General features: G+C 42.4%; 1 protein-coding gene across 4 annotated transcripts in view; it reads left to right on the forward strand.

Moving 5' to 3' along the window:
• cacng8b (calcium channel, voltage-dependent, gamma subunit 8b) overlaps positions 1-26,273 on the forward strand; it is a 27,103-nt gene extending 830 nt beyond the window's left edge. Inside the window, exons 2-7 of one of the 4 annotated variants that reach the window (XM_030393633.1) lie at positions 747-855; positions 13,519-13,816; positions 14,395-14,619; positions 20,460-20,543; positions 23,168-23,308; positions 23,600-26,273. In XM_030393633.1, coding sequence (XP_030249493.1) covers positions 14,397-14,619; positions 20,460-20,543; positions 23,168-23,308; positions 23,600-24,396 — 1,245 coding nt within the window. In that variant the 5' untranslated portion in view covers positions 747-855; positions 13,519-13,816; positions 14,395-14,396 and the 3' untranslated portion in view covers positions 24,397-26,273. Of the gene's footprint in view, positions 1-620; positions 684-746; positions 856-13,518; positions 13,817-14,394; positions 14,620-20,459; positions 20,544-23,167; positions 23,309-23,599 lie in introns of those variants that run through there. The other 3 variants (XM_030393635.1, XM_030393636.1, XM_030393634.1) reach the window with 3 other exon arrangements.
• The last annotated feature ends 1,246 nt before the right edge of the window (positions 26,274-27,519 follow it).

Below are 27,519 nucleotides of genomic sequence, written 5' to 3' on the forward strand. Positions count from 1 at the left end.
GCCCACTCCTGACAGTGCAGACCGCGGGATTTACAGCAAAAAAAAATAACGACGATTATTAATCCGCACACCTCGGCCTGCTCCTGCTATTCAATGCTGAATGGTACATTTTCCCACCTATTTTCCGCGGGCCTATAATTAGCGACCGCAACGTCTATTATGCAAATGAAAGCCCTTATAATAGCCCGTTTTTGAAGCTCTCCCTGCAGGTGTTCGGGACTAAAATATCTGTCGTTGTGTGCACGGATGATCGGCCACTTATGGGCACGATCGGGAGTTATTTCTGTGATTCGGCGTGTGATTTGTGTCCCAGTCCACTGAGTTTTTCCCTCCGCCGGCCGCTTGATGCTTGCTAGGCGTCCATTTTCCGCCGTGCAGCCTCTGCAGGCAGGCAGGCAGGCAGCAGGGTGATGTGTGTGTGTAGCTGACTCTATTAATGAATGCACCGCAGTCCGCATCACTATACTTGAGCCGCGCACGCTCTCAGCCTCGGAGCTCCTGCAGCTGGACTCCTCACGGTCGCAGGGGGGCCCCCCAGCATCTCCGCGCTGGACCGGGGCCACATCACGTTATCTGATGCCTCGTGAGATTCAGTTTTTTTTTTCTTTTTCTCTATTCAGCGGCTCCACTCGTCTCTCCTCTCGCCAAAGCCTGTGCTCCATGCGCTCTGACACAATCCAGAGGTAAAAGGGCACCAAACATCTGGCAGCCCATCAATCATTCATTTTTTTTTTCTTTCATCACAGACTCGGATCACATCTGGGCTAAAAAGGTGGAGGGGAGACGTCTTGAGTCGGAGACAGAGCGTGCACTGCAGTATTCAGGAGTTACCCTGCACTGCCAGGGAGCAAGGTGGTGAGTTCTACCTGTCTCTCCTGGGGCTGCAGGTGCAACTCTCAGAGACGATAAGCTTCCGATGTGAAACAACCAAATGTGGTCACTTGCTGTTAATGACTTTGAAGCACAAGCTGTTCCCCTTCTGAGCTGAGCTTTTGATTCAATGTGCTGCGTCTCCTCAGGAGGAGGAAAGTGTCCATCAGCACCTGCTCCTGTCCTCATGGCTCTGATGCAGATCCAAAATGTTTCCTCCCATTTAATGTTGATGCAGTTTCACAGGGACTTACTTCTGAAGTTGAACTTAGCTTGTATTTGGTTGATTATGGCGTGATAAATAGTGTTTTTTGTTTATGTCGTAAGAATAGAAGGTGATCAGTGAGCAGATAGGCCTGTTGGTCGATAAGAACCTTCAATGAATCACGTGCCAGAGACGCATCAGACATGTTGAGTCCATGTAAATCAGTTGAACTCTAGTTTGTGATATAATTGTGGGATTGTGGCTAGTTTACATTTAATGTTTAACACGTTGTTTCAGCTTAAAGTACAAGTTCACCCAAAAATGAATATTCACTCATTACTCACTCACCCTCACGTCGATGGAAAGGCAGGTGAGGTTTCGTAGCCATGAAATCATTTCTGGAGCAAAGCAGCGTTGCAGCGTTCTCCTAAACAGCTGTGGTAGATTTGGACAAGGACAAACAACCTCGAAAGAAATATACAATGACTCCATACAGCTTGTCTGTCGTGATCCAAATTTTAGAAGGCCCTGAGATCTGAAACTGATTGAGCCGAAATCTTCATTGTAGCTGCTAAGCTAAAAGCGTTAGCGTGGACACCTTCCTGCAGCTTCCAGAGACTTGGATCACACCATACAAAGGGCCATTTTATATTTTTTTCATAGGTTTCTTTTTATAGTCTCCAGTAGCTTCAGTTAGCACGAAACTTCACACCACTTTCCTTTCGGCATGAGTAGATAATGGCTGACTTTTCATTTGTGGTGAACTTACCCTTTAAATGACACAGACAGCTGAGTAATGTGCAGCATTATGTCAAACCTGTGGCGAGAAAGCGTCTCTTTGCATCGTGAAGCTCACATCTCCATCAGCAATCGGCAAATCTGTCAGTGAGGTGTGGCTGACCCCGCCGTCTGTCGGTCACGCCCACTCAGCCCCTCCGCCTCCCACGTGCTGAACGCCGCTTGAACTGCGTGTGTGATGTGTGCGTGGCCTTGATGGTTGTCTCTGTTGATATTGGATTACTTTCAAAACTCCTCAGCTGGCTCAGAGATCTGCTGTTTACGCTGTAAGGTGACTCATTGCAGTCAATACTGGTGCGTAGCCCACACAGGCAGGGGTTGTGTTTTTAACGCTGGCCAAATCATAATCGTCTAATACGCCGGCAGTTGATAGCAAATCGGAAAGAGGGTCTGTAACTTCTGAGCGTTTCTGCTCGTTTCCGCTTCACTCTTTTGCTCTTGCTTCATGGCTGGTAGGCCGGTCAGGTCCATTCATCTGCCTCCCGCTCTATGCTTCTCTCTCTCCGAGGAGAGGCAATTCTGCAACGATCATCACATCTGTCATGTAGCTATTGTTCTGAGGATCAATGCCTTTGCTGCAATTTTCCTGATGGTCTCCAGTAAGGCTTAACAGTGTTCCCTCCTCTCTTCAGACGAGGCCTCAGGAGGAAACGCACCATTGTGTGAGAGGAGCAGGCACAGATGTCTTCGTTTAAATATGATATCAAGGTCCCATAACTGGTCTAATTATCAAGACACCATCATCCGGTCTCATGGCTGTGTAACTTCTGATCTGTGCTCCAACGACTCCTGCGTTTACTATAATTGAATCTAAAGGAGAGAAAATCGAACACAGACTTCCTGTATTCGCAGATTCAGTACACAACGTTGCTTATAATTCCAGCGAGCAAAGCTTTTATCCAAAGCTTTTCTAATTGACTCCTGTCTCAATGGCCGTGACCCGTGCATCAATTAACCTCCAGCTTTGGTGTTTTTAAGTGCTTTCGCTCAGGCAAGCGCAGCCTCTGAGAGCGCGGTCCATAAGAGCCGGTGATTGAACCATATCGTGTCAGTGATATATTGTAGGCAACCCGTCTGTGCAGAGGCACGCAGCGTAAACATACAGCAGACACAGTGTTAGCATGTCTGACAGGCGAGCATGCTCACTGGACTGGAGGTACACAATATGGGACCCGTGACTCGACCTCTCATTACATCATCAACACAGTCTGTAGGTGTATGAGAGTCTCAGTCCTGTCAAAGAGTTAAGTCCATCAGCCCATTTCAAGGGTTTGAGCCAAAAAGCCTCTCTGAAGTTATGTGAATCATTTTTTATCCTCCTGAGACCCAGGAAAAAAAAGTTTTTTAATTACTATTTTTTTACATAAATTTAGTGTTGGGGTGGTCAAAAAAATATTGCAAAGAAAAATGTTTTTTAAACTTAATTTATTCAAATGATACAGCACGTCCTCTGTAGTGGACAACGGGACTTACTTGTTCTCAAATGTGAAACATTTAAAGGCTGAGTATGTACATGGAAAGTTCCACTGGAATCATCCATTACACTAAATACAAAGCAAATAGCAAATGTAGATTTGTCTTTTTGTAACCATTACACCTGAACCTTTTGTCATTTCTTTATTAGATGTTTGACACTTCATGGTATCATCCTCTGATAGATCTACACCGATCAGGCATAACATTATGACCACTGACAGGTGAAGTAAATAACACTGATTATCTCTTCATCATGGCACCTGTTAGTGGGTGGGATATATTAGGCAGCAAGTGAACATGTTGCTGTCAAAGTTGAGGTGTTAGGAGCAGGAAAAATGGGCAAGCATAAGGATTTGAGCGAGTTTGATACAGGCCAAATTGTGATGGCTAGACGACTCATCATACCACAGTGCACCTGCAGGAGTCTCGTGGAGTCCATGCCAGGATGGGTCAGGGCTGTTTTGGCAGCAAAAGGGGGCCAACACAGTATTAGGCAGGTGGTCATAATGTTATGCCTGATCGGTGTATGTCTGAATCTCACTGAATGATTCTATTAAGAATTCTCTCTCCCTCCGTCATAGAGCTGGCTACTGAACAAATATGAAACAAACATAAGTACAAAGTCCTGACGTCCAGTACAGAGGACATTTATAAATTAGCTTTTTTTCAAATGAAAATAAATAAGCTCAGCTCTGAAAACTCCCTCAAATATTTCTGAGATGTTTACTTACTTAAAACAATTGAAAAATAACATTTTTTTTTCTCAATTATGAATATCATGCATACCGTTCTTTTTTCCATAAAATGTGCTTTTTGGGACAGCGGCCATTTTGAAAAGACATGCACAGGCCAGTTGGCAAGGCCAAATCCCCCAAATGTGATGTCATTTTAAAGCTCCAGTTCTCCTCTTTAAGGAACAACAGGACTTAATAGAGTGACATGTATAGTATGAGAGATGTTAGCAAAAACGTAATGTCCACTACAGGACAAAAATGAATTGCTGGGTCTCAGGAGGATATGTATCTAATGAATAAATAGAATAACTAGATACCTCCGCCTAGGCCCAACAGTCCCCTTCAATTCAATCAAGCCAAATCCAGTATCAAACAGAACATATTCAAATCTGCTACGTCTGCATTTTTATTTGGATCTGGATCAAATCACACACATTCATATATACCAGCCACCTAAATATAAGGAAATAAATAAATAAATAATAGAAAAATTTACAAAAATGTTGAAAAAATGAATCATGGATTTGGAGAATCGTGACGACCCGAGTTGAAAGCCAGAGAAAAAAAGCTCTAAAGTGGACCTTAAGCTTTCTCGCTGAGCTTTAGTCGAGCAGATCAACACCACGCTCATGTTAGTTAATATGTCAAGCTAAAGCCTGGGGACGAGTAGCTTAGCCCAGCATAAAGACTGGAAACTAAAGGAAAGTCAAGCAACATATAGAACATATTTAAATCTGCTCCATCCAAATTTCTATTTGATTCAGCATCAAATCGGACTAACTCATCGATACCAGCCATCTAAACACAACTGATTTTTCTCTTTAAGTTTAAGCATTACTCCCAGAAAATCAATGAAGAGGTTGAAAAAAGGCCGTGATTCACAATGGTAAAGAAAGTTTCCTGAAAGATTCGCGGAATCGGGAAAAACAAAGAAACAATCAGACTTCGGTGAAAACATGACCTGCTTGGCGGACTCACCTGTTGACCGAATCATCAGTTACTAGATGGGCAGAAAATTCATTGAGAATAATATTGATTTGAGTTTTTCTGGAGCTTTCAGACATATTTCACAGTCTTCTCCAGCAGAAGAAGCTCAGTTGAGATTTTGTAATAAACTCTATTCATTCAATTATACCATGAGATCGGTCTCAGGATTAAATCCAAAATCCAAAATCGATGGAAATGAGCACTCAGTTTCAGTTTTTGAAATCATAAGTGGGATTCTCACAGTATTATTTTTCTCTCCAACCTCGCCTACTTGCACACATACTAGCACGTGTCCGAGGAAAAACAAAAACACTTGCAGCAACCTGTGTGCTGCCACACACACACACACACACACACTGCAGACGAGGAAACTCAAGCTGTTGTAAAGTATCCGTCTGCCATCTAGTGACTCTTATTTTTGTTGTTGTGCTCAAAAATGTGTTCCCAATTGACTGGTGAAATATCGTTGGCAAATCTTAAATAAATTATTTAAATTGGCCATATGGTCGTTGTATAGTCCCAAAACAATATGGTGGCTGTATCACACTTGATGCTGTGAAGCCTGTCGTTTTAAAGAGGAATACAATAAAAATGATGTGTTGATCTTCACAAAAAACAAACAAACATCGGGTTCAGTCTGACATGGCTGTTAGTGCTAATAAAGGTTTTAATCAAAAATCTAGATTAAAATCGTGACACTTAAATTGAATCATGGATCAGGAGAATCGTGACACCATTAGTTTAAAGCTCTTAAGTTGACCTTCAGTTGAATAAATTGTTGATAATTTTGATTAAACAAGCTTTCTCGCTGTATGCTAAATATTTAGCTAAATCCAAAATGCTATTAGCTTAGCCTAGCTTAAAGACTGGATACTGTGGAGAAACAATTAGCCAAGCATTGCCTGAAGGTAACAACTTCCATTTGCCTGCAACTGTAATGGTCAAAATACAAGAACTGAAATGCTAGAACAACAAATTGTGTTTTTTTAGAAGGAGATTTATGCTGGTAATATTTTTTTACAAGACAAGACTCCAGGAAGTCACCGAGTCCGGGCCAAGAAATATGAAACTGGAGCCAGATGGCGGCTAGCTTAGCTTGGCTGGCTGAAACTGAGAGACTGAGAGTGACAGTGAAATTCTCATGTTTCCTCAACACGAGGAAAATGTCAAAATATTCATATCATTCATTTATAAAATTCACAAAACAAAACATTTGTTTGTATTATTCATCTGTCGAGCAAAGCTGCTAAACATGTTCTGCTCCCAGCTTCTCAGTTATGAGCTGCTGTCGTAAATTGAATAGTTTGCACAGTTTGTTTTTAGTATTATTTATGACCTCTTACACGAAGGCCTTGAAGGAGTGAAGTTGATATCTGAAAATATCATTTCTTTCTCCATCCTGTGCTTCACTTCCATGGCAGGATCCTAAACTATTAAGACATTTCTACCTGTATAAAAACCTTAAATTGAAAGCGCCTTTGTGGGTTAAATCTGCTTCTAGAGAGAGAGCGAGAACTTTACTCAGTGAATCATGTTGTCTTTATGCATGTGTATGGTTGCACGTGCGCATGTGTTTAAGCATATGTTCATGGGTTCATGAGCGTCAGGTCATCCAGAGACACTTTATTTTGGGAGCCTCTTAGACCAAGGTGTTACTGTCACTGCCTCCTCGGGCTGTTCTGCTCACACAGGCAGAGTCTTGGTCACATGCAGACTGAGGATCTTGGTGGACTCCTCACATGAGCTTAATGGCAATTCAGATACGCTTTGAAGTGCCTTTTAAAGTTGACCTATTTTATGACTTTACTGTCATCATTTTGACAGTTGTGAGGGTTTCAGGCTGCATATGTGCTTCCATGCCAAGGGTTTGTTTGCGTGTTGCTCTTTTTTCTGTGCACCTGCGTGTGTGTGTGTCTGTGCTGGCATGCATGTGGAGATGTAAATGTGTGTGTGTGTGTGTGTGTGTGTGTATGTGTGCGCCAGCTGTGGGATCTCAGAAATGAGCTCAGGTGTGTTTTTCTCTCATGGTTAAGGAGAGAAATCATCTCAGCTCAGAGTGACTGTTCTCAGTATTTAGGCATGTTTTCTTACTGTTCCCTGCTGCCATCAAGCACTCAGAATAGAATACGCTGCTTGTATTTTTAGAGCTGTCATCATAAGTAGGCCTAGTGCATTTTTTTCTTCGTCTTCTTCTGGTCAAGCAATCAGCATTAGCTTATGTCATTCTCGACTAAATGCATTTCCTCTCCTGGGCATGCAACAGTCCACGTGGCGTGACTCGCTTTATCCACACTAAAGATATTCCCACATGCCCACGCAGGACCGCAGCCTTTCACATGTGTGGGAAAAAACTTATTACAGATGTCATCATTTATTCAACAAGCAGTTTGGTAGTTGATTTATGCAATGAATAGCTAATGGAGCAGCTGCTATGGAATTCAAATCTCCCGTGTGATTTATGGCTGCATTATTGGAGCCACAACTCACTGTATTTATTCATTACATTTTATACGAGCCGTTTTGTCATGCCGGGAATGAGTCACACAGGTAGATCTGATTACATGTGAAGTTTTCTGACAAGTGAGGGCCTGGTCCCGTAATGGTCCCTGTAGCAGCTAGCTCCCGAAGCTAAGCTCTCTGCCTTTGTTGCTGCTGCACATACTGCTGCGGCTAATAGGCCTCTGGCCAGCACAGAGTCCTGAGCGTTGCAAACAAACTAGGGGGAAGAAGGGAGAGGACACACTGGGTAGGGGAAAAGGAAATTATTTACTCGTATTAAATTCACCCTAATGTAAAGCAAACATTTTTCACCACACCTGCCAAATCTGTTGCCATTAGGGACTCTATGAAAATTACTGAGGTAGCAATGAGGGACTGAACCTTATGTTGTTTGTGAAAATAGAAAGGCCCTCCCGATGGTTGTCACAAGAGTACTGCAGGGATTTAGCATCGCACTCATAACACTGAAATACAATTAGTAGTATACTGTAGTATATATGTAGTATTAATGCAGCAGACCCACAGATATCATCTTTATTAAAGTCAGCACAGTTTCCAAATCAAACCTGTTATATTTTCAAAAAATGATTTCAAACTTGTTTCAAAGTTGTTGACACTCTAAGATTAGAAGAGGAACATTGGTTCAGATTGACGCCACGCTACCTTAAATGTTTGATGTGCAACCTGATGTACAGCTCATAAACATCCCACATGCATCGCATATTGCCACAACGCTTTCTTGCAACTGCGCTTCTGAGCATTAATGGTGGCCCGTCTCCCAAACTGTGTTGTCATGTTTGCAATGCACGCTCGTATCTAAACATAGTGACGCGGTGTTGGGTCGATGCCTGACGTAGACGGGTCCTGGAGGAGAGCCACATCCTTGGTGGAATGTGGCGTTTGTTTGAAACCAAAAAAGGAACACATTTATTAGCTGATAAGCAGAAATTCCAACGTCTTGGAGGTACTCGATTCTTAACACCGTGGATTCAGTTCTACTTTGAGACCAGATAACTGGTGTTATGCTAGTAGCGGCTAATGTAGCCTCAAGCAGAGATGAGGAGTGGCCTTGAAAAGGTCTGGTCACTTTCTATTATTTACTTTTTCAGAATTGTAGACTTCAGCTCCAACCGATGCTGACTTAAGTGACATTACTTTACATCTTATCTGCCATTTAAGGCTTTATACAGGCATTTTTTCACTATAGAAGCAGTAGTATTCCCGATGACTTTTCCTAAACCTGAAAATACAACAGTACACATTCTCAATTCAAGTTTCTCTCTTTTAGCAAACTACAAGTTTTAATTCCCTGTCCAGTCAGCATCTCCAATCTGAGCGTGGTTGATAGTCATACGTAGTTATTACCATCGCAACCACACCGCTTTTCTGGCAAGATCAACATCACTGGCATGGATTACAGTAGCTAAAGCACTGCTACTAGCCGGGATATGAATAGCATGAGTATGAGCTGCCACTCCATCAGATGTGCTTCTTGTGTATTGAGGGGCCACAGAGACCTTACATGGTGAAGCTGTGATCTGTGCTGTACATTTACTGCCACTTGACAACTTCTCTGCTAAACATTTCTCTCTGTTCCGATCTCTAACACTAGCCATGCTGCTTTTATACCCACTATTGAAGGATGACATTATTCCATATTAGCAACAGCTTTAATAATATTTTTATGACTTTGAACACAACATCAAGTTATTTGTCAGAGCAATATTTGGGGAACACTGTGGCTCAATAACATTGTCAGGAAAAGACTGAAATGTCATAAGAAGACAATGGAGGTCCGACTCTGTTGCTTCTTTCTAATGGTAGGGACTTTAAGTAGTGAGGGTGGGAGGACAGCAGAGAGCTACAGTGCCCACCAAACATTCAAACATGTTGCTGTGCTAGTGGAAAACAAATATCACTAAGCAACATTGAACTCTACTTCTACAACTACCGTCTAACAGTTTACGTATGTCAGACCAGGTGTTCTCCCGTAGCAGGCTCTTGGACTACAACCTCAGAAAGTGTCAAGGATAGAATCACACATGCACAATGCGGAGCTTTCTTTTCTTAAACGCTTTAGCCCTCCACTGAATTGTCGCTGTTTAAAGTCCTGAGTTTCAGTCAGTGCCCCTGTGAATCACCTCTATAATGTTTCCCCTGTTTTGAAATTGATTTCTGGCAGTCCTGGAGGCTGTGCTCAGTCCAAGTTTGGTATCCTGCCCTGTTGATCGTGAAGACTCGCTAATGTTAATGTAATGTAAAAACACAAGCTACAATGATACATTGATATGCTGCCCTGTACGTTTTTAGAGCTTCTTTCAAATTAAGGCCATATTCTACAAATTACACTTTTAGTATCTCTTTGATACATGAAATATGTTGCAAAGGGAGGCAGAAATAAAATCTAAATGTATATTCAATTCAATTCAGTTTAGTTCTGTACCCCTCCCCCCCACTAATAACTTGTGTACGGTCCCTTGGTCTATCTAACCCATTTAGTTAAACTCACACACTTTTGTTCATTTTTCCTGCCCTCTTGTTCTTTCACGCTCTCCTGCTCTCATTCCCCTCGTTCCCCTCTTTCTTAATTATTGGTGGAGAATAGAAATTACAGATAATTAAATGACAATTATGATCTCCTACACAGGGGAGCTTTTGCTAAGGGGAATAACTTAGTAGGTTATTGTTAAGGTCATTCATTAAATACTGGAGTCAAAGACCACACACACACACACGCACGCACACATGCGCACTCATACACACATCTACACACACAGTAGATACTGCATTTTTTTAGGCCTTGGAGATAGTGTAATCCCTTCTGGACACGTATTTTCCTCAGGGAAAGGCAGTATGTTGATAGGGTTGGAAGGTCATCGTAGACACAGATACACACAGATACACACACACACACACACACACACACACACACATTCACTTGTTTGCTTGCACATATGAACCCACAATGTATAAATAAACCACACAGTGGTGGTGTCATTTGACAGTTTACATAATAAGGAGGCTGAGCGCAGAGATACGAAGCTAACTGTCTAACTGAGGGGAGCTGAGGGGAACATTACTGGGATTCAATAAGATTGGACTAGACCCATCCTCAGATGCACTGGAGAGGAAACGTGCACACAGACACACACACACACATAAAACACACACACACGCACACACAAACAACACACACAACACACCGTCTCCTTCCATCGCTCCTTCTGTCTCTGAGGCTGCTCTGTTTTGGGTCTCACAATGCAAACAGGATGTAACATATTTTGATCGCGGTGCCATATTGCATCATCAAATATTAACAGACTCGACTGCACTGCATTATGTCTGCTAAATAATGTTTGTTGAATAATGTGTGCTGCTTCATCATATCCGCGTGTTCTTTTTTGTCTCAATTCAGCATCAAAAGACACTGACGGAGGGTTTACTTTGTGTCATTCTCTGCTCAGTAACGGATGGCTTGTCGTCTTTTACTCGTGTGTGTTTGTGAGCACACGTGCATGTGTGTGTGTGTGTGTGTGTGCGTATGTGTGTGTGTGTCTGGGGGCATCTGTGCCACGGACACATAAATCTATTGATAGAGCATTAGCGCACTGGTCTGTCTGTCTCTCTGTCTGTTTCTCTGTCTGGTTTCGGACTAAACACTCATGCTAGTGATCTGAAATATTCCCCCTCATTTCTGCCTCTTTCTTTCCCATCACTGTCCTCTCTCTGCTTTGCTCTCTCTGCCTCTTTCTCCCTCTATCTCTTGTCCCCCTCCCCACTCGCTCTATGCTGATCCAGACTTTGGAATTCAATGTTGCTATGGTAACAATGTCGGGTTGGTCCTCTCTGCCTCCCCCTCTTGCTCCTCTTATTCAGGCTAGATGCAGTACAACCCGCTCTGGAATCATTCTGTCTTTAGCCTGTAATGTTGTCACTTCTATAATTACTCTGATCTGTTTTAACATCAGTGCAGATCCGTAACACTTAAATACGGCATCCGTGGGAGGATTTAAATGTGACTTGTTTATTGCAAGTGACAGAAAATTAATCTGCAGGTACTTTCAGAATGAATCCGTAATTTAAAGTTGAAGTTCATCTAAAAATGGAAAGGCAGTCATCATCCAATCAGCCTCGTGCTGACAGAAAGTCAGGTGAAGTTTGGTAGTCGACAAAACATTTCTGCACAGCAAAACAAGGCTGCAGTCCTCTCCTTATCAACTGAAGAAGATGGGGACTTGGTTTAAAATATAAAAAAACAGGAAGCAGAAAATGGATCCATATAGCTCGTCTGATATCATTTAAGTTTCCGAATGTCCCGAGATCCCTTATTGATATGAAGAGACGAGATTTAGGCCTGTGTGGCTGCTTCAGACAGCGTGAGCTTTTAGCTTAGCAGCTACAGCAAAGAATACAGCCTGAAAAATGTGTGTACAGCACATCTTTTCAAATCGATGTGGGGCTCATAGAGACTTGGATGACTTATATAAAGCAATTTTATGTTGTCGTGTTTTTTTACATTTTAAACGTTATAATAGTTTACATCTACTTCAGTTGCTTTGAAGAATGCTGTAGCCATGTTTTGCCCGGAAATATTTTGTCGACTACGAAACTCTGCCAGACTTTCATCTGCATTTGGGATCAAGAAAACACTTAATTTTCATTTTCAGGTGAACTTATTCTTTAAGTTGTTTTTCTAGCAACAAGACAGAGCTATAGTCATGTAAGCAGCTCTGTTATGCTGTAGGTAGATACAGTTGCACTTTGCACTTTTAAACACTAGCATCAGCATGCTAACGTGCTCGCAGACAATGCTAACAATGTCATTTTAAGCAGGTGTAATGGTTACCGTGTTTGCCATCTCAGCTTAGTGTGTCACCATGCTGACATTATCACAATGTGCTGCTGAGGCTGGTGGCAACTTCATTAGTTTTGCAGCTTTTTGCTCAAAATGAAAGTATACAACATTTTATTATTTAAATTAGATGGAGCTAAACGAAAAGTCAGGGGATCGCCACAGGATTCTTAGTGACAACTTGAAGAGTACAAGTCTGGGAATCACGAGGATTACGCCTGTAAACAACATAAATGTCCACACAGTGTTTCATGGCTATATTTCAGTTTGACATTCTGACATTGAGCCTGCTGATAGCATGACTAAAAAATGTGATACAATTCGGTTTTGATTCCTCAATTGCAGCAGTTCACCACTTTGTTTGGCCTCATGGGATATTGAATTGAACATCTTGACTGTAGATTGGGTGAAACAAGACATTTTAGTATATCATCTTGGCCATGAAGGCAGTGAAAGGTGGCAGTATTCACTATTTCCCTCCTTTTTTGTCCGTAGTGGTCCAATGAAAACAGCTCTCTTTTTGTAGCGAAGAAAAGATAAGCACACACAAAAACCCAACATGCAAACAAACAAGACATACTGGGGCTGCAGCTGACAATTGCCTTAATCAATTAATCATTTGGTTGATAAAATGCCACAGCGTAGAGAAAAAAATGCCAGTTATAATTTCCTAAAGACGGAAGCAATGTCTTTAAATCGCCTGTTTTCCCTACTCATTAGCGGAAACACAATGATTTTCAATTTACCATCACATTACACAAGGAAACAAGATGATGGAAGAAGATCATGTCGGTATTTCTGCTTGAGAAATGACTTGGACAGTTAATTACTTATCAAGTAGTTATCTTCTGTCAACAGCTAATTGATTGATCGATCGTTTCAGCTCTTAAACTAAAGAAAACACAACATAATCATCAAAATGAATCGATAATTAAGCAATCATTTGTGACAAATGATTCTACTTTAATTCATTCACCATTTAAACTCTTTTCTTTTATCCCCTTTTGTTGTCATCTATTAATTCATTGTCTAATAATAATAGATCAGGTAATAAAGTGTAAAACTTTTGTTTTTCTTTATTTCATGTGCAAACGCAGCAGCAGCAGTGACCACGATGCAAGTTTTCTGCTAACAGAGGACGGACGGAGAGCGGGACGAGCGTCCGAGCCACAAACCTCCACCAGCAGCAGCTGTCCACTGAGAAAGACAGAAAGAAAAGAGAGAGAGAGCGCAAGAGAAAGAGGCAAAAGAGAGAGAACGAGTGTAAGAAGGAGCGAGGGGAGCGGGTGAAAACAGTCGATGGATGCTGTCCGGATTGAGGGGACAGCACGTTTCTCACTGACGAGGAAAAGAAAGATTTCAAAATTGAGTCGAAGGATAGAAACTCGCCGTCAGGTAAGAGATCTTTCTTCAGAACTTTTTGACTTTTGTACACTTTGTCAGTGTCAGTGTTATCAGTGTGAAAGGGAAACTCATTATGGAGCACTGTTAGATGTGTGTGGAGTGTTTGTTCGTGTGCGTGTGTTTGTGTATTCATCTCCAGCCCTGCTGATTCCGAGGTGGAGAACGGTGTCAGGGTCATGAATATGGAGCGCAGAGAGATTGGGGAGGGGGGTGTGATCTGTTGTGTTTCACATCAATTCCTTTCTTGTTAAGCAGAGTCAGCAGAGTCATCCAACTCTCCTCCAAGGACACATCACACAGCCACTTACGCACCTCCCACATCAGCCTCGTCCTCGCTCTTGTCTTTTCTCATCGCCTCCCCCTCCGCCCCTCACCTCTTCGCGCCCCTCATCATCTCACCTGAATGTTCACTGTCTTCTTCAGTAAACTGTGATTGTAAACACATCATTTCTTTCTTGTTCTTGAACTCCACAATAATTTGTTCGCTCGCCCTCCCGTTTGTACTCCTGATGTCCGTCCTGTTCCTCTTCTCCCTCCCTCCGTCCTCCTCCCATCTTTTTTCTCTGAAGGCATGGTGTGTGAGAAGGGGATCCAGATCCTCCTCACCACCGTGGGGGCATTCGCTGCCTTCGGCCTGATGACGGTGGCAATAGGGACGGACTACTGGCTGTACTCCCGTGCCCTCATCTGCAACAGCACAGCCAACGTCACCCAGGATGATCCCCATAACAAGGACAAGAAGGATCCTGGGGCGCTCACCCACTCTGGACTGTGGAGGATATGCTGCCTGGAAGGTAAAGGAGAAGTTTTTGGGGAAGGATTTGGATCGCTGGGAAAAGTTTGTTTTGGTCGAGGCTTATAATTTTAGTGAAGAGGACTCAGGGAAAGCTGATATGTGGCCACACAGCTTGGGTTACTTTCTAGCCCTTAAGCGTTTAATGTGGATCCAAATCTAATCAGATGAGATCTTCTCACCTTTAGGACTTGTAGTGAGCAGAGTCGACTGAAGATTGGAGGAATACTTCAACAATTTGGGAAATGTGCCTATTTTCTCTAGATGAGGGTGAGAGAAGAACATTGTTACCATGAATATGAACATATATCCAGCAGCCAGTTAGCTTAGCTTAGCATAAAGATTCAGAAAAGGAGGAAACAGCTAGCCTGGCTCTGTCCTGCTAGCACCTCTAAAGGTCCCAATGGTCGGCTGTTGTGCATTGTCAGGGCAGTCAGTGACTGTTGGCACCGGACGGCCCTTGTTGAAGGATCTGTTGCCGAAATAGAATCGGTGGCGGCTGGTCGGTGAGTGAAATAACTCTTGTTGGCCACCGGCTGTAGTCTTTGTGGTGCGTTCAAGTGCAGGTTTCTGGTCGAACACGCTGGAGACTAGTTATTCGATGTCAGTTTTTTGTGTCAAGGCCTTAAAGCTTATCATTAATCAATACAAAAATACTGAAACTTAAAAATTAAATTGTGTGAACTCAAAGGGGCAAAATGTCAGATTGTTAGAGAAACCCTCGCTACATCCCCTGCTAGCCTGTGTGCTAAGCTACGCTAGAAGAAGGTATCGCAGCATACGGTCTGTCACTACCAGAATACAAAACAGCTTCTTCCCCCAGGCCATACGACTCCTCAACGCTCAGGGACTGATCTGATCACCTCTGTTGCCTTGTTGTATGCGGTCCTACATCGCCATTTTGTATTTGTCTGATGCACTATTGCACCTCATGTAAATAATAATAATAATCTAATTTTATTATTAAGTTGTTTTTTTAATAACACAGTCACTTTATAGAGTATTTTTGCACTATACTTTAGATTTGTGTTAAAATATAGAGACGAGGCTGTAACGTGACAAAAGGTACAGAAAACAGCCAAATGACTGTAGTTACTATCAAATATCACACTCTTCACATCAAGCCTTTAAAAATAATGTGTGCCAACAAGCACGGCTGGTCTTCAGATGAGAATCAGAGTATCAGAGCTGATATGTTTCGATTTTCGACAACGCTACTCTCAAGCTGCATGGATGAAAAGGTCAAAAACTGCTGCTAAAATAAGCTAAGCTAAGCTAACTGGCTGCTAGCTGTAGCTTGGTATTTACAATATGAGACTAAATGTGGTATCAATCTTCTTTTCTAACTGCCGAGAAAGTGAGTTAGCACGTTTCTCAAAATGTCAAAATGTCTCTGCAAGTGTTCTTTCCAGTCTTAATTTTCCTGTCATGTAACAGGGAACAGGTAATATTGCTCCTTTTTCTCCCCGCAGAATAATTCAGACTGAGCACACATTAATGTCTCGACAGTTGCAATCGTAAATTCTTTTTGCTTCCGCTGTGATTTGACTATTTAATACACACCAAAGGCTCTGAACACTGGAGGTAGTGACGAATCCAATTTAACTTATCAGCTGCAACTCAACTGAGCTCATTAACATGGGATGAAAACCTCATCGGTCTCTTGGCGACGTGAAAGCTTTTATTTTCTGTCAGTCACCATGTGTGCTTTGTTATTTTAGGACTCGTTTGCATCGCCGTGATATCAGTGATCATTATTAGCATCAGCATACACACATTCCATTTGTATTTGTAAGACTGCTCTGTAGTGACAAAAAACAATTTTGCATAATTGCGGTATAATTACATGACACTGAAGCGTAGCCCTCACTCAAAATAATCCATTAATCATTGTGTTTGACTCAGTAATTTAATTCGAGGGATGAAACAAAAGGCCCTCGGTCAGCCTGACGCACGACGACTTCTCACTCCAAGTCGCTGAAGCTACAGGATCTGGCAGTGGCCGTCTGTCGATCTTCGGTTCGTCGCTGCAACACAAGCTGCTAATCCATTATACATTACACTGCGTGGCTGACACTCAACAGTAAAAGGCTGCGATGGAGTTAACAGCGAAGCAGCCCGGCCAAAGGGGTGGTGTGAGTTAGCGATCTGTGCCTTTTGCTCACATACAGACTTCTGTCTTCAGGAAAACCTCTTGGCTCTCCTTATAAAGCATCCCCGGCCCATCCTGGGCTTGGTCATTGTACGAAGCTAATTTGTCCTCATCTCTAAGCTTCCTGATAGCAAAGCAGCCAATTAGAGATAAGCTCCAGCCCTTGCAGCACTGCTGCAGTGCACCCCCACCCACTCCCTCCATTGCCTCACTCTTTCAGTTCCTCCACTTGCTATCCCTCCGTCTCACTCCCCCAAACACTACATTGAATCTTCCGCTGGTTTCTCCTCTTCTTCGCATCCTCGTAGCTTCCTCTACTTCGGTCCCCTCTCTCACATTGTGGTGCAGTAAAGCTGACAGAGTCTTGGCATGGCTTAGAGGTCAAGTATCCTTGATGTCTGTGGAGTATTCGGCCAAGATAGATGCTCTGTAGCCGTGCAGTGATGCAGTGAGGTGTAGCTGGAGTCGAAATGCAGGACATGCTAGCTCTAAAAGATTTATGCCTCTGGGTGGGTGGCACATTATGCTGTGGATAGAGATGTGCCCTGTCCTCCTCTCAAGCTCGTCTGCAGGTCTGCTGAAGGTGGGGTCGTACTGGATTACTTACTTTTGTTTGTCAAATTTCTGTTCATATAGCACAGAAGTTACCAACCTTTTACCTGTCCCTTCATGGACACCAGGTAGCATGTTATCAATATGTCCACTGAACTGATATAAAAAAGTGGATATTGCTTTGACACATTTTCATGCAACTGATCTCTTAATGTTGATGCTGTAGCACAACTCAGATTGGCAGAAGTTCACCCATCTGTCACTTTTAGCTTCTTTTCTATTAGTTTTAGCTGCCTATGCAACTAGTTTCCAACCGTTTGAACTGTTTAAAGGGACACTCCATCACCAAATCAAAAATACACATTTTCCCTTTGACCTGTAGTGCTTTTAATCCATCCAGATTGTTTTGGTGTGAGTTGCTGAGTTTTGGACATATCAGTCGCAGAGATGTCTGCCTTCTCTTGATAGTAACAGAAACAGATGGCAATTAGCTTTGTGGTCCTACATTTGAAAAACTCAACGGCTTCCTTCTGCATGGTGATACAATGGCGGGTGTAATTCAGTAGACAGAAGTCAGATGATTATCTTGAGTAGTAGTGCCAACAGCCCCATTATACTTTAGAGAAGGCAGACGTCTCTACATTCGATACACAGTTTAATTTTTTCTGAGCTTTATAACTTTTCACAATTGAAATAGGATTATACGAAAGAGCAGGACAAAAGGGACCTCTGCTGAAGAGCCTTGGCTAAAACCTTTTGCTAAAATAAGAGTATTTTTGTGCTTAGAAGCAGACAAACGGCCAGAATAAGGTTGATAAAGGGCCACATTTGGCCTGCAGGCCGCTTGTTGAATAGGTCTGATTTAAAGCTTACTGTGGAATGTTTGTTTAGCTATTTGTTTGCTCATTTATTTATTAGTTGAGCCTCTCAAAACCATTCACACACACACACACACACCCTGGCAACTTCAGAAGTGCCCCCTCACTGATACAGCAAACAAAGTCTTCATGTCCTGTAATGAGAAGCAGGTCGAGCTGCTGACGTTCTAGATGCAGTAAGTCATTCAGCGATCGGTCCTCCAGCGAACATGTGATTTTAGAAACTGGAGGGGGAACACTTACACTTACACTTCAACATCTTAAAGTTTTGATGGTGTGAACGCCGCCTGAAATGGTTTGCTGGGTCCGTGTCTGAGGATGATAACAGCGCCGATCAGTGCGGCTCAACTGACGTCCCGTCCCTTTGTACCTCCATCTGTTTCTTTTCAGACCGACCTGTGGAAATAAAAGAGCTTTGAGAACGAGACCAGCTCGCCCCACATCTGTCCGTGTCTCCCTCCGTCTGTGTCTCTTCATTCCATCACCTCCATCCATCTCTCTCACAATCCACCCATCAGCAACAGTGGTGTGCTGTCATCATCGTGCGTGCATCCCTCCGTTCGTCTGTCTGTCTACATGCAGGACCCCGGCGGGTAGTTATCTGTCTACCCGTGTGTCTGCACACTTGTATGTATTCAGTTGTGTGTGTGTTTGTGTGTTTGTGTGTGTGTGTGTGTGTGTACTAGTGTTAATTTTGTTAATGGGAATTATGACTAAATACAACTAAATAACTAAACTATGACTAATTTTTCTGTGACTAAGACGAGCCGATGCCGACAAGGAACAGACGTCTTCAAACATTAACTGTGACTGTATCAACATGCAGTTTTGTTGACGAAGAAAGACGAGGCTGCCGAGCTCAAAAGATAAAAACTCTGCCAAAATCTCAAACCAAAAATAAAAAATCGAGAAGATGAAACGTTAGAGAGGCTTTTTTCTTTCAGCACAGCGGTTCTGTTTCCTGCGCCGCGTGCATCCTATCAGGACAATACCATCAGCACAAAATAAGCAGAATCAGGACTCAGAGTCTTATTTCCATTGTTCAGAATGCAAGTTTGTCCTGTTCTTTGGTCAAATTGCTTTATTGTCTGTACCGCCCATATTGTTTTATAATAGAGTTAGAGAGAGTGCTTGGCCCCAGTACTGGTTTAACAGTGAATATGCAACTCAGAACATGGTCCATATCTTACACTGATACCATCAGACCACGAAATGAGGCACTTTCTGCAAAGCTGCACTCTTGAAGGGGCTGTATTTAAAAATGTGTATCATTAACACGTATTAATCCCCTTTTTTACTTGGCACATGTGAGCGGATTGTAACGTGTCGTGAAAAAATGAGGTCTTCTCGGTTGCGTTTCCGAGCCTGTGAACGATTCGCTTAAAGATGCTAGACTGTTATAGGATTTCATTGTGAAGGACTCGGGTCGGACTTCCCGTTGTGACTTCATGCACGTTCTCAAGCGCCTCGTCGCAGTGCATCCAAGTTATTGGATGGGGCCCCACTTTGTTTGATTAATTGATCAAGAATGTTCACTGTGCATGAAAAAAAAACTTGTATGCCAATGTATCCAAAACCGACTAAATGATCTGAAACCAGACAGACTTCTCTGGCTGTGTGAGTTTCCCTTTTGTGTCAAGCAGCAAAAAAGTTGATGCAGGAGTTAATTTTCCCAATTTTGGAATTGCTCATAATGCGACGTGACTACTGCACAAGCGCACATTGCGATGTTGATATTGGAACAATATATTGTGCAGCCTTAGCAGGGATGTCTATTTGTGCTGATATTTTTAAAGATTAACCATCAGTAAAGTGAATATAATGACTAAGTACAAGACCAAAATTCTGGTAAGTTCATAAAATGATATCACTTTACTGTAATACAGGCTTTAAAACTAGGAAAAGACGATATATAGTCTCATATCACAATATAATTTTGATATATTGCCCAGCGATAGGTTGACTTAACGTGATGAGCCAAGCCAACAAAATTAACACTGGTGTGTGTATGTGATGTTACTAACTTGCATTTAACCTCTGTGGTGTTGTTATCAGTATGTTGAGGTCTGACATCCGGCTCAAACGCCTGAATACAAAAGAGAGATATTCTTACAAATATATGACTGTGCTCAAGTGTCAGTCAGTTTGTCTCTCAGGAGGATATTTGCTGCGCTCTTTTTGTTCTCACAGCGTCAGTTATGAGCGGCTGTCTTTTGTTGTGTCTGGTCACCCCCCTGTTTTTCTTCTCTCGTCTCCCAGGAGTGAAGAGAGGAGTGTGTTCTCAGATCAACCACTTCCCAGAGGACGCAGACTTTGACCATGACGGGGCAGAGTACGTCCTACGTAAGTCGACAATAACGTTACCAGGCACTGGCGATGAATGACAGAGGAGCCTGGTTGTGAATAAGAGAGACGGAGAGAGAGTCTGATGCTAATAGAAAGAAAGTGTAAAATTTCATCCTCAGAAGATTCTCTCTGCGAGAAATGAACATGTGACAACGTGTGCAGAAAAATCAGGGACGATGGGGCGCCCTAGTTCATACCCAGTGCCCTGCAGTGATATCTCTCCGCTCTGTGATATGCTACATGTGTGCCTGTGCATACATAAAGAAAAGGCTTGTATTCTGTTTACAATGTTGCAGAGGCATTTTGCTGGCATTTAGATGGCATTTTCTCTCCCGTGGCCTAGTTGTCCTAGATGAGAGAGGAGTGCTAATGTGTGTGTGTGTGTGTGTGTGTGTGTGTGTGTGTGTGTGTGTGTGTGTGTGTGTGTGTATGTGTGTAGGTGTGTGCGTATGTGGTTGGCAGACCTGCTGAAAGCACTGAAGGCCACATGGGAAGTTTGATTCAATTGTGTGTCTAGAACTGAGTAATTAATTATCTCACTCTCACATCTTACGTTCATATTTATAACAGAGCAGCTTTCCCATTTTTATTTTCTTTGTCGACATGATTCTGTATCCAAACCAAACCTGGGTTTAGTTATAAAGCAGCTGTCTAAGCTGACTTGGAGTAAACCACCAGTTTTTCTCGAAGTTGTAACCCTCGAGATTTCATCCTCGGTTGATTTGGTGACGCCTGTGGTGAAGAAGCACATTTTAACGCTCTAGTTGACAGTCATTGAGCCACACAATGAAAACACATTCTGGGTTCACGCTGTGCACGGCAGCGGCACACTTCACACAACAGCAGAGCGCAGCCAAATGAGTTTTTGCCAAAAAAGACGGTATATTATCAAAATAAAGTGGGGCGATTATTCTTTTATGTTTTGTGAGTCACAATTTTATTTAATTTCATTTCATTTTCACAACAAAAAATGTATATAAAGGACGAGGTGATTTTTTTTCTTGAGTCTGTACTAGATAGAGCATGGAGACCTGACCCAAACCCAACAACAATTAAGAATTCACATCCGGGTCTGGGTCGGGTTCGGTGACACCAGTTCGTGTTTTCCAGTTCTCTGCCTTTTCTTTATGAGTTTTGTGCATATAGATGGATTGAAATATGGATAACGTTTTCAACACTCATTTTCCACAATATTGATGCTGATACCAGCTGTACTGTCTCGCTGTCTTCTCTCTGACAGCAAGTTGTGTGACACACTGTTGCAGTACCTGTATGTTGTAGGCTCGCCTCCTCACACACAATTATCTTAAATGCCATTGTGCTGATCACACAGTACACAAGCCTTGTCATATTTATCTTTCACTAAAAAAAAAAAAATGGTATCCCCTCGAAGTTGTGTTTGATAGTATGGATTATCCATATTTTTCATGGTATTACATCAAAGTTATAAATGTTAGTATCGTGACAGCACTAACAGATATATAATATATGTAGGCCTGTGTGTGTAGAACAATGCCTTTTCATGGTCATATGCAATGAACATGTCTGTAATCTGGGTAAAGCTGTAACCATAGTGACAACTGTGTGACAGGGTAACATAAACTCAGTCCTTCAGTTTACATTAAAGGCTGCCCAGAATAAACCTCATTAACTTTTGGAGAGGTTCTGGATAAAGGGATGGATGCACAAGGCAGAACATCGCAAGACATTTTTCAGATGACTGGTATCTATGAGTGAGCGCAATTTGATGCAGATCCTATATTAAATAATCTTAAATAATGATTAAGCATTTATGTGTGGTTTAAAGTTTAGAGTAACACAGGGCTATCCAGTTTGATACTGGATTAGGCTTGATTAAATTAAAAGCAACTGATAGACCTTTGTATGTTGTTACACATCTCACCATTATCCAAAAAGCAATTCCTTGGCCATATTGCAATTTCGATACCATTTTGATTAATTGCGCAGCCATTTGAATCCTTCAGTGGGAAAATTCAGTTTGTTCTAACTGCAGGACAGTCAGCAGTAAACAGTGAGGCAGATATCAATGAGAACATTTGAAACAGTAACACTAGATTACATCATGTCCTGTGAATCCCTCATGTTTAGGTAGTTTATTAGAGTTAGAGAAGTAATTACAGAATGTAAATACATTGAAAGGCTGTTGCTAAGAAGACAAAATCCAGGAATCGTATCACACTGGGCTTGATTTTAGGATCGTAACTCTAAGACAATTTAAATTCAAATTCTTTGTAGCCATGTCAACGTAGCTGATGGAAACGTTCCCCAGTGCGGCTCTTACAAACAGACAAGAGAACATAAACATAAGTAGATGAAGTCTATGACCTTAAAGCAACCATGCAGATATTCATTCATACGTACATAATATATGATGTCATAAAGTGCATAGTGTTGCTGTATTCGTATCAGGCGATATCTGCTTTGTTCTGCTATCTTCCTACTTTTAAAGTGCTTGTTGGCTAATGCCCGCTCCGCTGCTAAAAGTGCTTTTGTGTCTGAAGATACTGTCACAGAAGTCCGGCGTCGTTTCACACATTCAGTATTTATAGGTTTTATACGTTTTTTTCTGCCGCTGACTCTTATTTCTCTCCTCTGTTCAGGGGTAGTCAGGGCTTCCAACATCTTCCCGATCCTCAGTGCCATCCTGCTGCTGATGGGAGGGGTGTGCATCGCTGCCAGTCGTTTCTATAAGAGCAAACGGAACATCATTCTGGGGGCGGGGATTCTCTTTGTGGCTGCAGGTAACCCAAGATTATTGTATGTGCATATGTGTGTGTGTGTGTGTGTGTGTTTGAGAACCAGCCTGGAGAATATGACTCACTATAACAGTTTTGATGCTTTGTTTGGGAGTGTGTAGACTATTCTGTCAGCTTAATAGAAGTCTTTATATGCAACCCCTCGTCTTGTCAGTCGTCTTTAATGGGAATGTCACATATCATCATGTCAAACAAATGTGTTTATTAGTACTGTAAGTTGCTCTGTCTGGGTTTATTTAGCTGTTCTGTAAATACCGTACCTCTGTGCTCTCTCAGGTCTGAGCAACATCATTGGTGTGATCGTGTACATCTCGGCTGCACTGGGGGACATCTCTCCTAAGAAGGACGAGGACAAGAAGTGGCAGTACTCCTACGGTTGGTCCTTCTACTTCGGAGGCCTGTCCTTCATCATGGCCGAGATGGTGGGGGTGCTGGCCGTCAACATCTACATCGAGAAGAACAAGGAGCTGCGCTGTCGCTCGCGCACCGACATCTTCAAGAGCACCACGCACGCCATGCTCCGCCTGCCCAGCTACCGCTTCCGCCGCCGCTCCCGCTCCTCGTCGCGCTCCACTGACCCCTCCCGCTCCCGGGACCCCTCACCTGTAGGAGGTGGGGGCAAGAACTTCGGCCTGCCCCCCTCTGCGCTGCTCTCCCAGGGGCCCATCTCGGTGTCCACTTTACCGAACCCCCACTCTCGCTCCCACACGGCCCTGGCTGGAGGCGACATCTCCCTCTACACGTTGTCCCGTGACCCCAAACTGGGGGGTTTGCCACCCATGTACGGAACGGTGGACAGGGCCACGCTCTACCAGCTCCACAACTGCTTCCCAAAGGATGGAGGGGGAGGTGGAGGGGTGATGATGAGCGGCACACTTCCCTCGCTTAAGTCGCACAACCCTTCCAACTCTTCCAACTCCAATGCGCCGATGCCCAACTCGGTGGGCTCCGGCCCTCCACCCTTCACCTCATCCACAGTAGACAGGGAGCGAGGGATGGGGACTCTGGACAGGCTGAAGGGCGACAGGGAGAGCAACTCTAACACCCTGAATAGGAAGACAACGCCTGTGTAGGGAGGAGGGGGAGGCGAGAGGGAAGGGAGGGAAGGAGAGGTAGTGATGCAGGAGGGAAGACAGCGAGGAGCTCTGCGTCTGTGTGGCTCAGTAGAAAGACAGACAGGCGAAATGTTAAATCTCTCCCTCCATGTTCACTGTTATTTAGTCTACTCGATCTCACTGAGAGCAAAAAGAAGAGTAATAACAGAGTGATAATAACAACAACAATGAACTTTCACAATAAAACTATTTTGATATTTTAACGTGCTAGAAAATGATTTATTTTGTTAATGATCAAACGCAATTAACCTTGGGCTATTATGAAAAATGTTTCACATATTTTTTTGTGCAATATTACTGCTAATTTAACCAGATCATCATTAATGTAAAATTGTTGTTGTGATTATTCTTAGCGTTATTACGGGCTAGCCGCCGCGTTTGCAGAACACTACTGTTTGGAATGAGGAAGTTTTTGATTTTCAATGTTGTTTTCACTCTAATTTTAGATCTCGATGACTTTTACTGTGAATTTTTTCTTCCATGCAGAGCCGCTGGGACTGTCAGTGAGCTGTGCGTAATTGTGTCAAAGTGTCAAGCATGAGTGTGCACAATATGTGGAAGAGTGAGGGCCTGTATTATTTTTGTAACCCCCATATTATATAATTTCCATTTATAACATGAAGTCAGATTTGAATACTGTAAATTGTCTTCCAATATTGATACCGAAAGAAATGCAAACAAATAATGTGAGTGACTGCGACGACCGTCCGAACTTCATTGTTATTATGAGTCTGAGTTTTCTATGGGCCTCTGTTAGTCTTATTTCCATTCTAATCAGTGTTAACAGTAGTACTTGTAGCTAATAGTCGTGTTGAAGATGTTTGTTCTTGGGCATTAACAGAAACCTCTGACCGGAGGGAGCAGAAAAAAGAAGACATAGAATAAATACATTTGTACAGATTCAGGTAAAGGTGACTTACCTGAGCAGAAAAACAAAAAAAAAAAAACCTAATCATTTTTTTCTATGAAGAGTCCCAAAGTGAGACATGCAAACTCATCATTTTCAGTGGCAAAAAAAAAATATATACAATATGTATATGTTGGGTTGAGAGGGTTTAAAAAAAAAAAAAAACTACGGAGAAAAATCTTTTGAGAAGATACATGTACATTGTAATTACGCATACATCTCTTTGTAAAGTCTATAGATATGTTTTTTCGGGACCACTGTTCAAACTGAGTATGCATTTTGGGCAGGTTTGGCTGAAAGTGTTTCTCTTCCCTGGACTCTTTGTCGGGTAGTTTCATCCGCTGAATTTGTCCTCGCCCCCTGCCCCCCCAGCTCCCCAACATTTGGTCACAGGATCGGCGTTCCCTTATTTTATCACGCCAGTAACAGTTTCAACGCAGAGACGACATCTTAACCTCCCCAAAGATTCTTTTCACTGTGCTTCCCCTGTGACCAGCCAACTCGGGATTCTGAACTCTGATCTTGTTTATGTTGATGAGAATGTAAACACATGTAAAAACCCAACAGCCCGCCCATCCCGCTCTCTCTATTAAACTGTCCCGAGTGACTGCAGATGCGGGTCGAGAACCATGGACACACCGCTACATGATAAAATGAAGAAACTAAAAACAAAAACAACCAGACGCTTCCAGATTCTCTACGTTTTTTTTTTTTTTTTTTTGTTTTTTTTTTCATTTCTTTGATTTCATTTCAGAAAAAGAATAATGTGATTAAAAACTGCACACAGATAGCATTTATGTGGGCAATATGAATAGTATGTAGTTGAGAATAGATATATCTAGACAAATGATTATGGTTTATCTAAATGTGTGATAAACTTAAACACTGTATTGCACGAAGTTTATAAAAAAAAACAATAACAAACATATTCACAGACTGCTGTCTTTTGTTTCTTTTTTGCTGAGAGGAGCGGCGTCTCTTCTAAGACAAGAAGTGAGCATGCATCTGTGTTTGAGTGTCTCTGAAAGGGAATTCTTAAACTGCTGCGTTTTAAACCTATTTACACGTTTGGTGTGTAAATGATTCATTTATAACACAAGTTTTGGAATCAGTCCAATGGATCGCCTTGACTGTTAACTTGCCACTGACAGGCAAGGAAAGATTTTCTGGAGCCAGATGTCTCGCTCATGAAGTCTCCTTCTGAAATCTCATGGGAGGTTAGCTGTTGCAGGGAGACGACGGCGGAAATGTGAGTCAGATTGAAGTTTGGCGTTTACCTCGAGGAACCTGCCCGCAAGAATTTATCTCTAAAGTCATTGGAATCATTTCTGTAATGTTGTCAGACACTTAGAATAACAAACCTCAGCCTGTCAGTAGCAAAAACAGCACTTTTAGTGGACGTAACTTTGACGGTTGGAGTTGCCCCAAAGGATTACATTGCAGCCATGTTGCAGCCGCCAGCTGAGGCGATCTACAGGACCTATTCCAAAATGTTTGGTAAGTTTGAATCATTTACACATCAAAATATATAACTATAGGGCTCAGGTTTAAAAATACAGGACTTCTACTTTAACAACAGTGTGTAAGTATTCAGATCTTTTACCTTAAGCAGCTACAATCTATTTTTTTCTATATATCTATATATGACAAGATGGCATTTATCACTTGAATCTTCTGCTCCCCTCAGCGACAGCTCATTGTGTAGCTGTCCGGCCCACTCATAGCGACGTTGTCAGCCTCAGCAGGTGCCGAAGAAGCTCTGAAGAACCAACTGTTCTCTATCTGCTCAGCACCAAACAGCAGATGGACACAGTAAGCGATCAGTTGGTGAACAGGGTGGCATTTAGCAGTGAAAGAGCCAGTAGAGACCAAAATAGAGCTAAAACAAGAGTGAATACTGAACTCATCAGGTGGCCAAAGACATAACTTAAAATGAATGAAAATGTTGTTCTGTAACTGGACTGCTGGACGATAAGAAAACTCTTTGCTGAGTTTACCACTTAAAAGGTGATGATGCATCACTGTAATGTTCACAACTTGCCACTACTAAACTAAATGGCCAAAAAAAACAACCACAACATGTAGGTTTAGGTAAATTGAACTTCCACATCCACTCAAAAATATCTTTCCTTGTAGTTTCAGCACTCATTTGTTTCACCTAGACTGTGCTGAAC

This window comes from Sparus aurata, chromosome 17 (assembly GCF_900880675.1).
Source record: "Sparus aurata chromosome 17, fSpaAur1.1, whole genome shotgun sequence".
Lineage (NCBI taxonomy): Eukaryota > Metazoa > Chordata > Actinopteri > Spariformes > Sparidae > Sparus > Sparus aurata.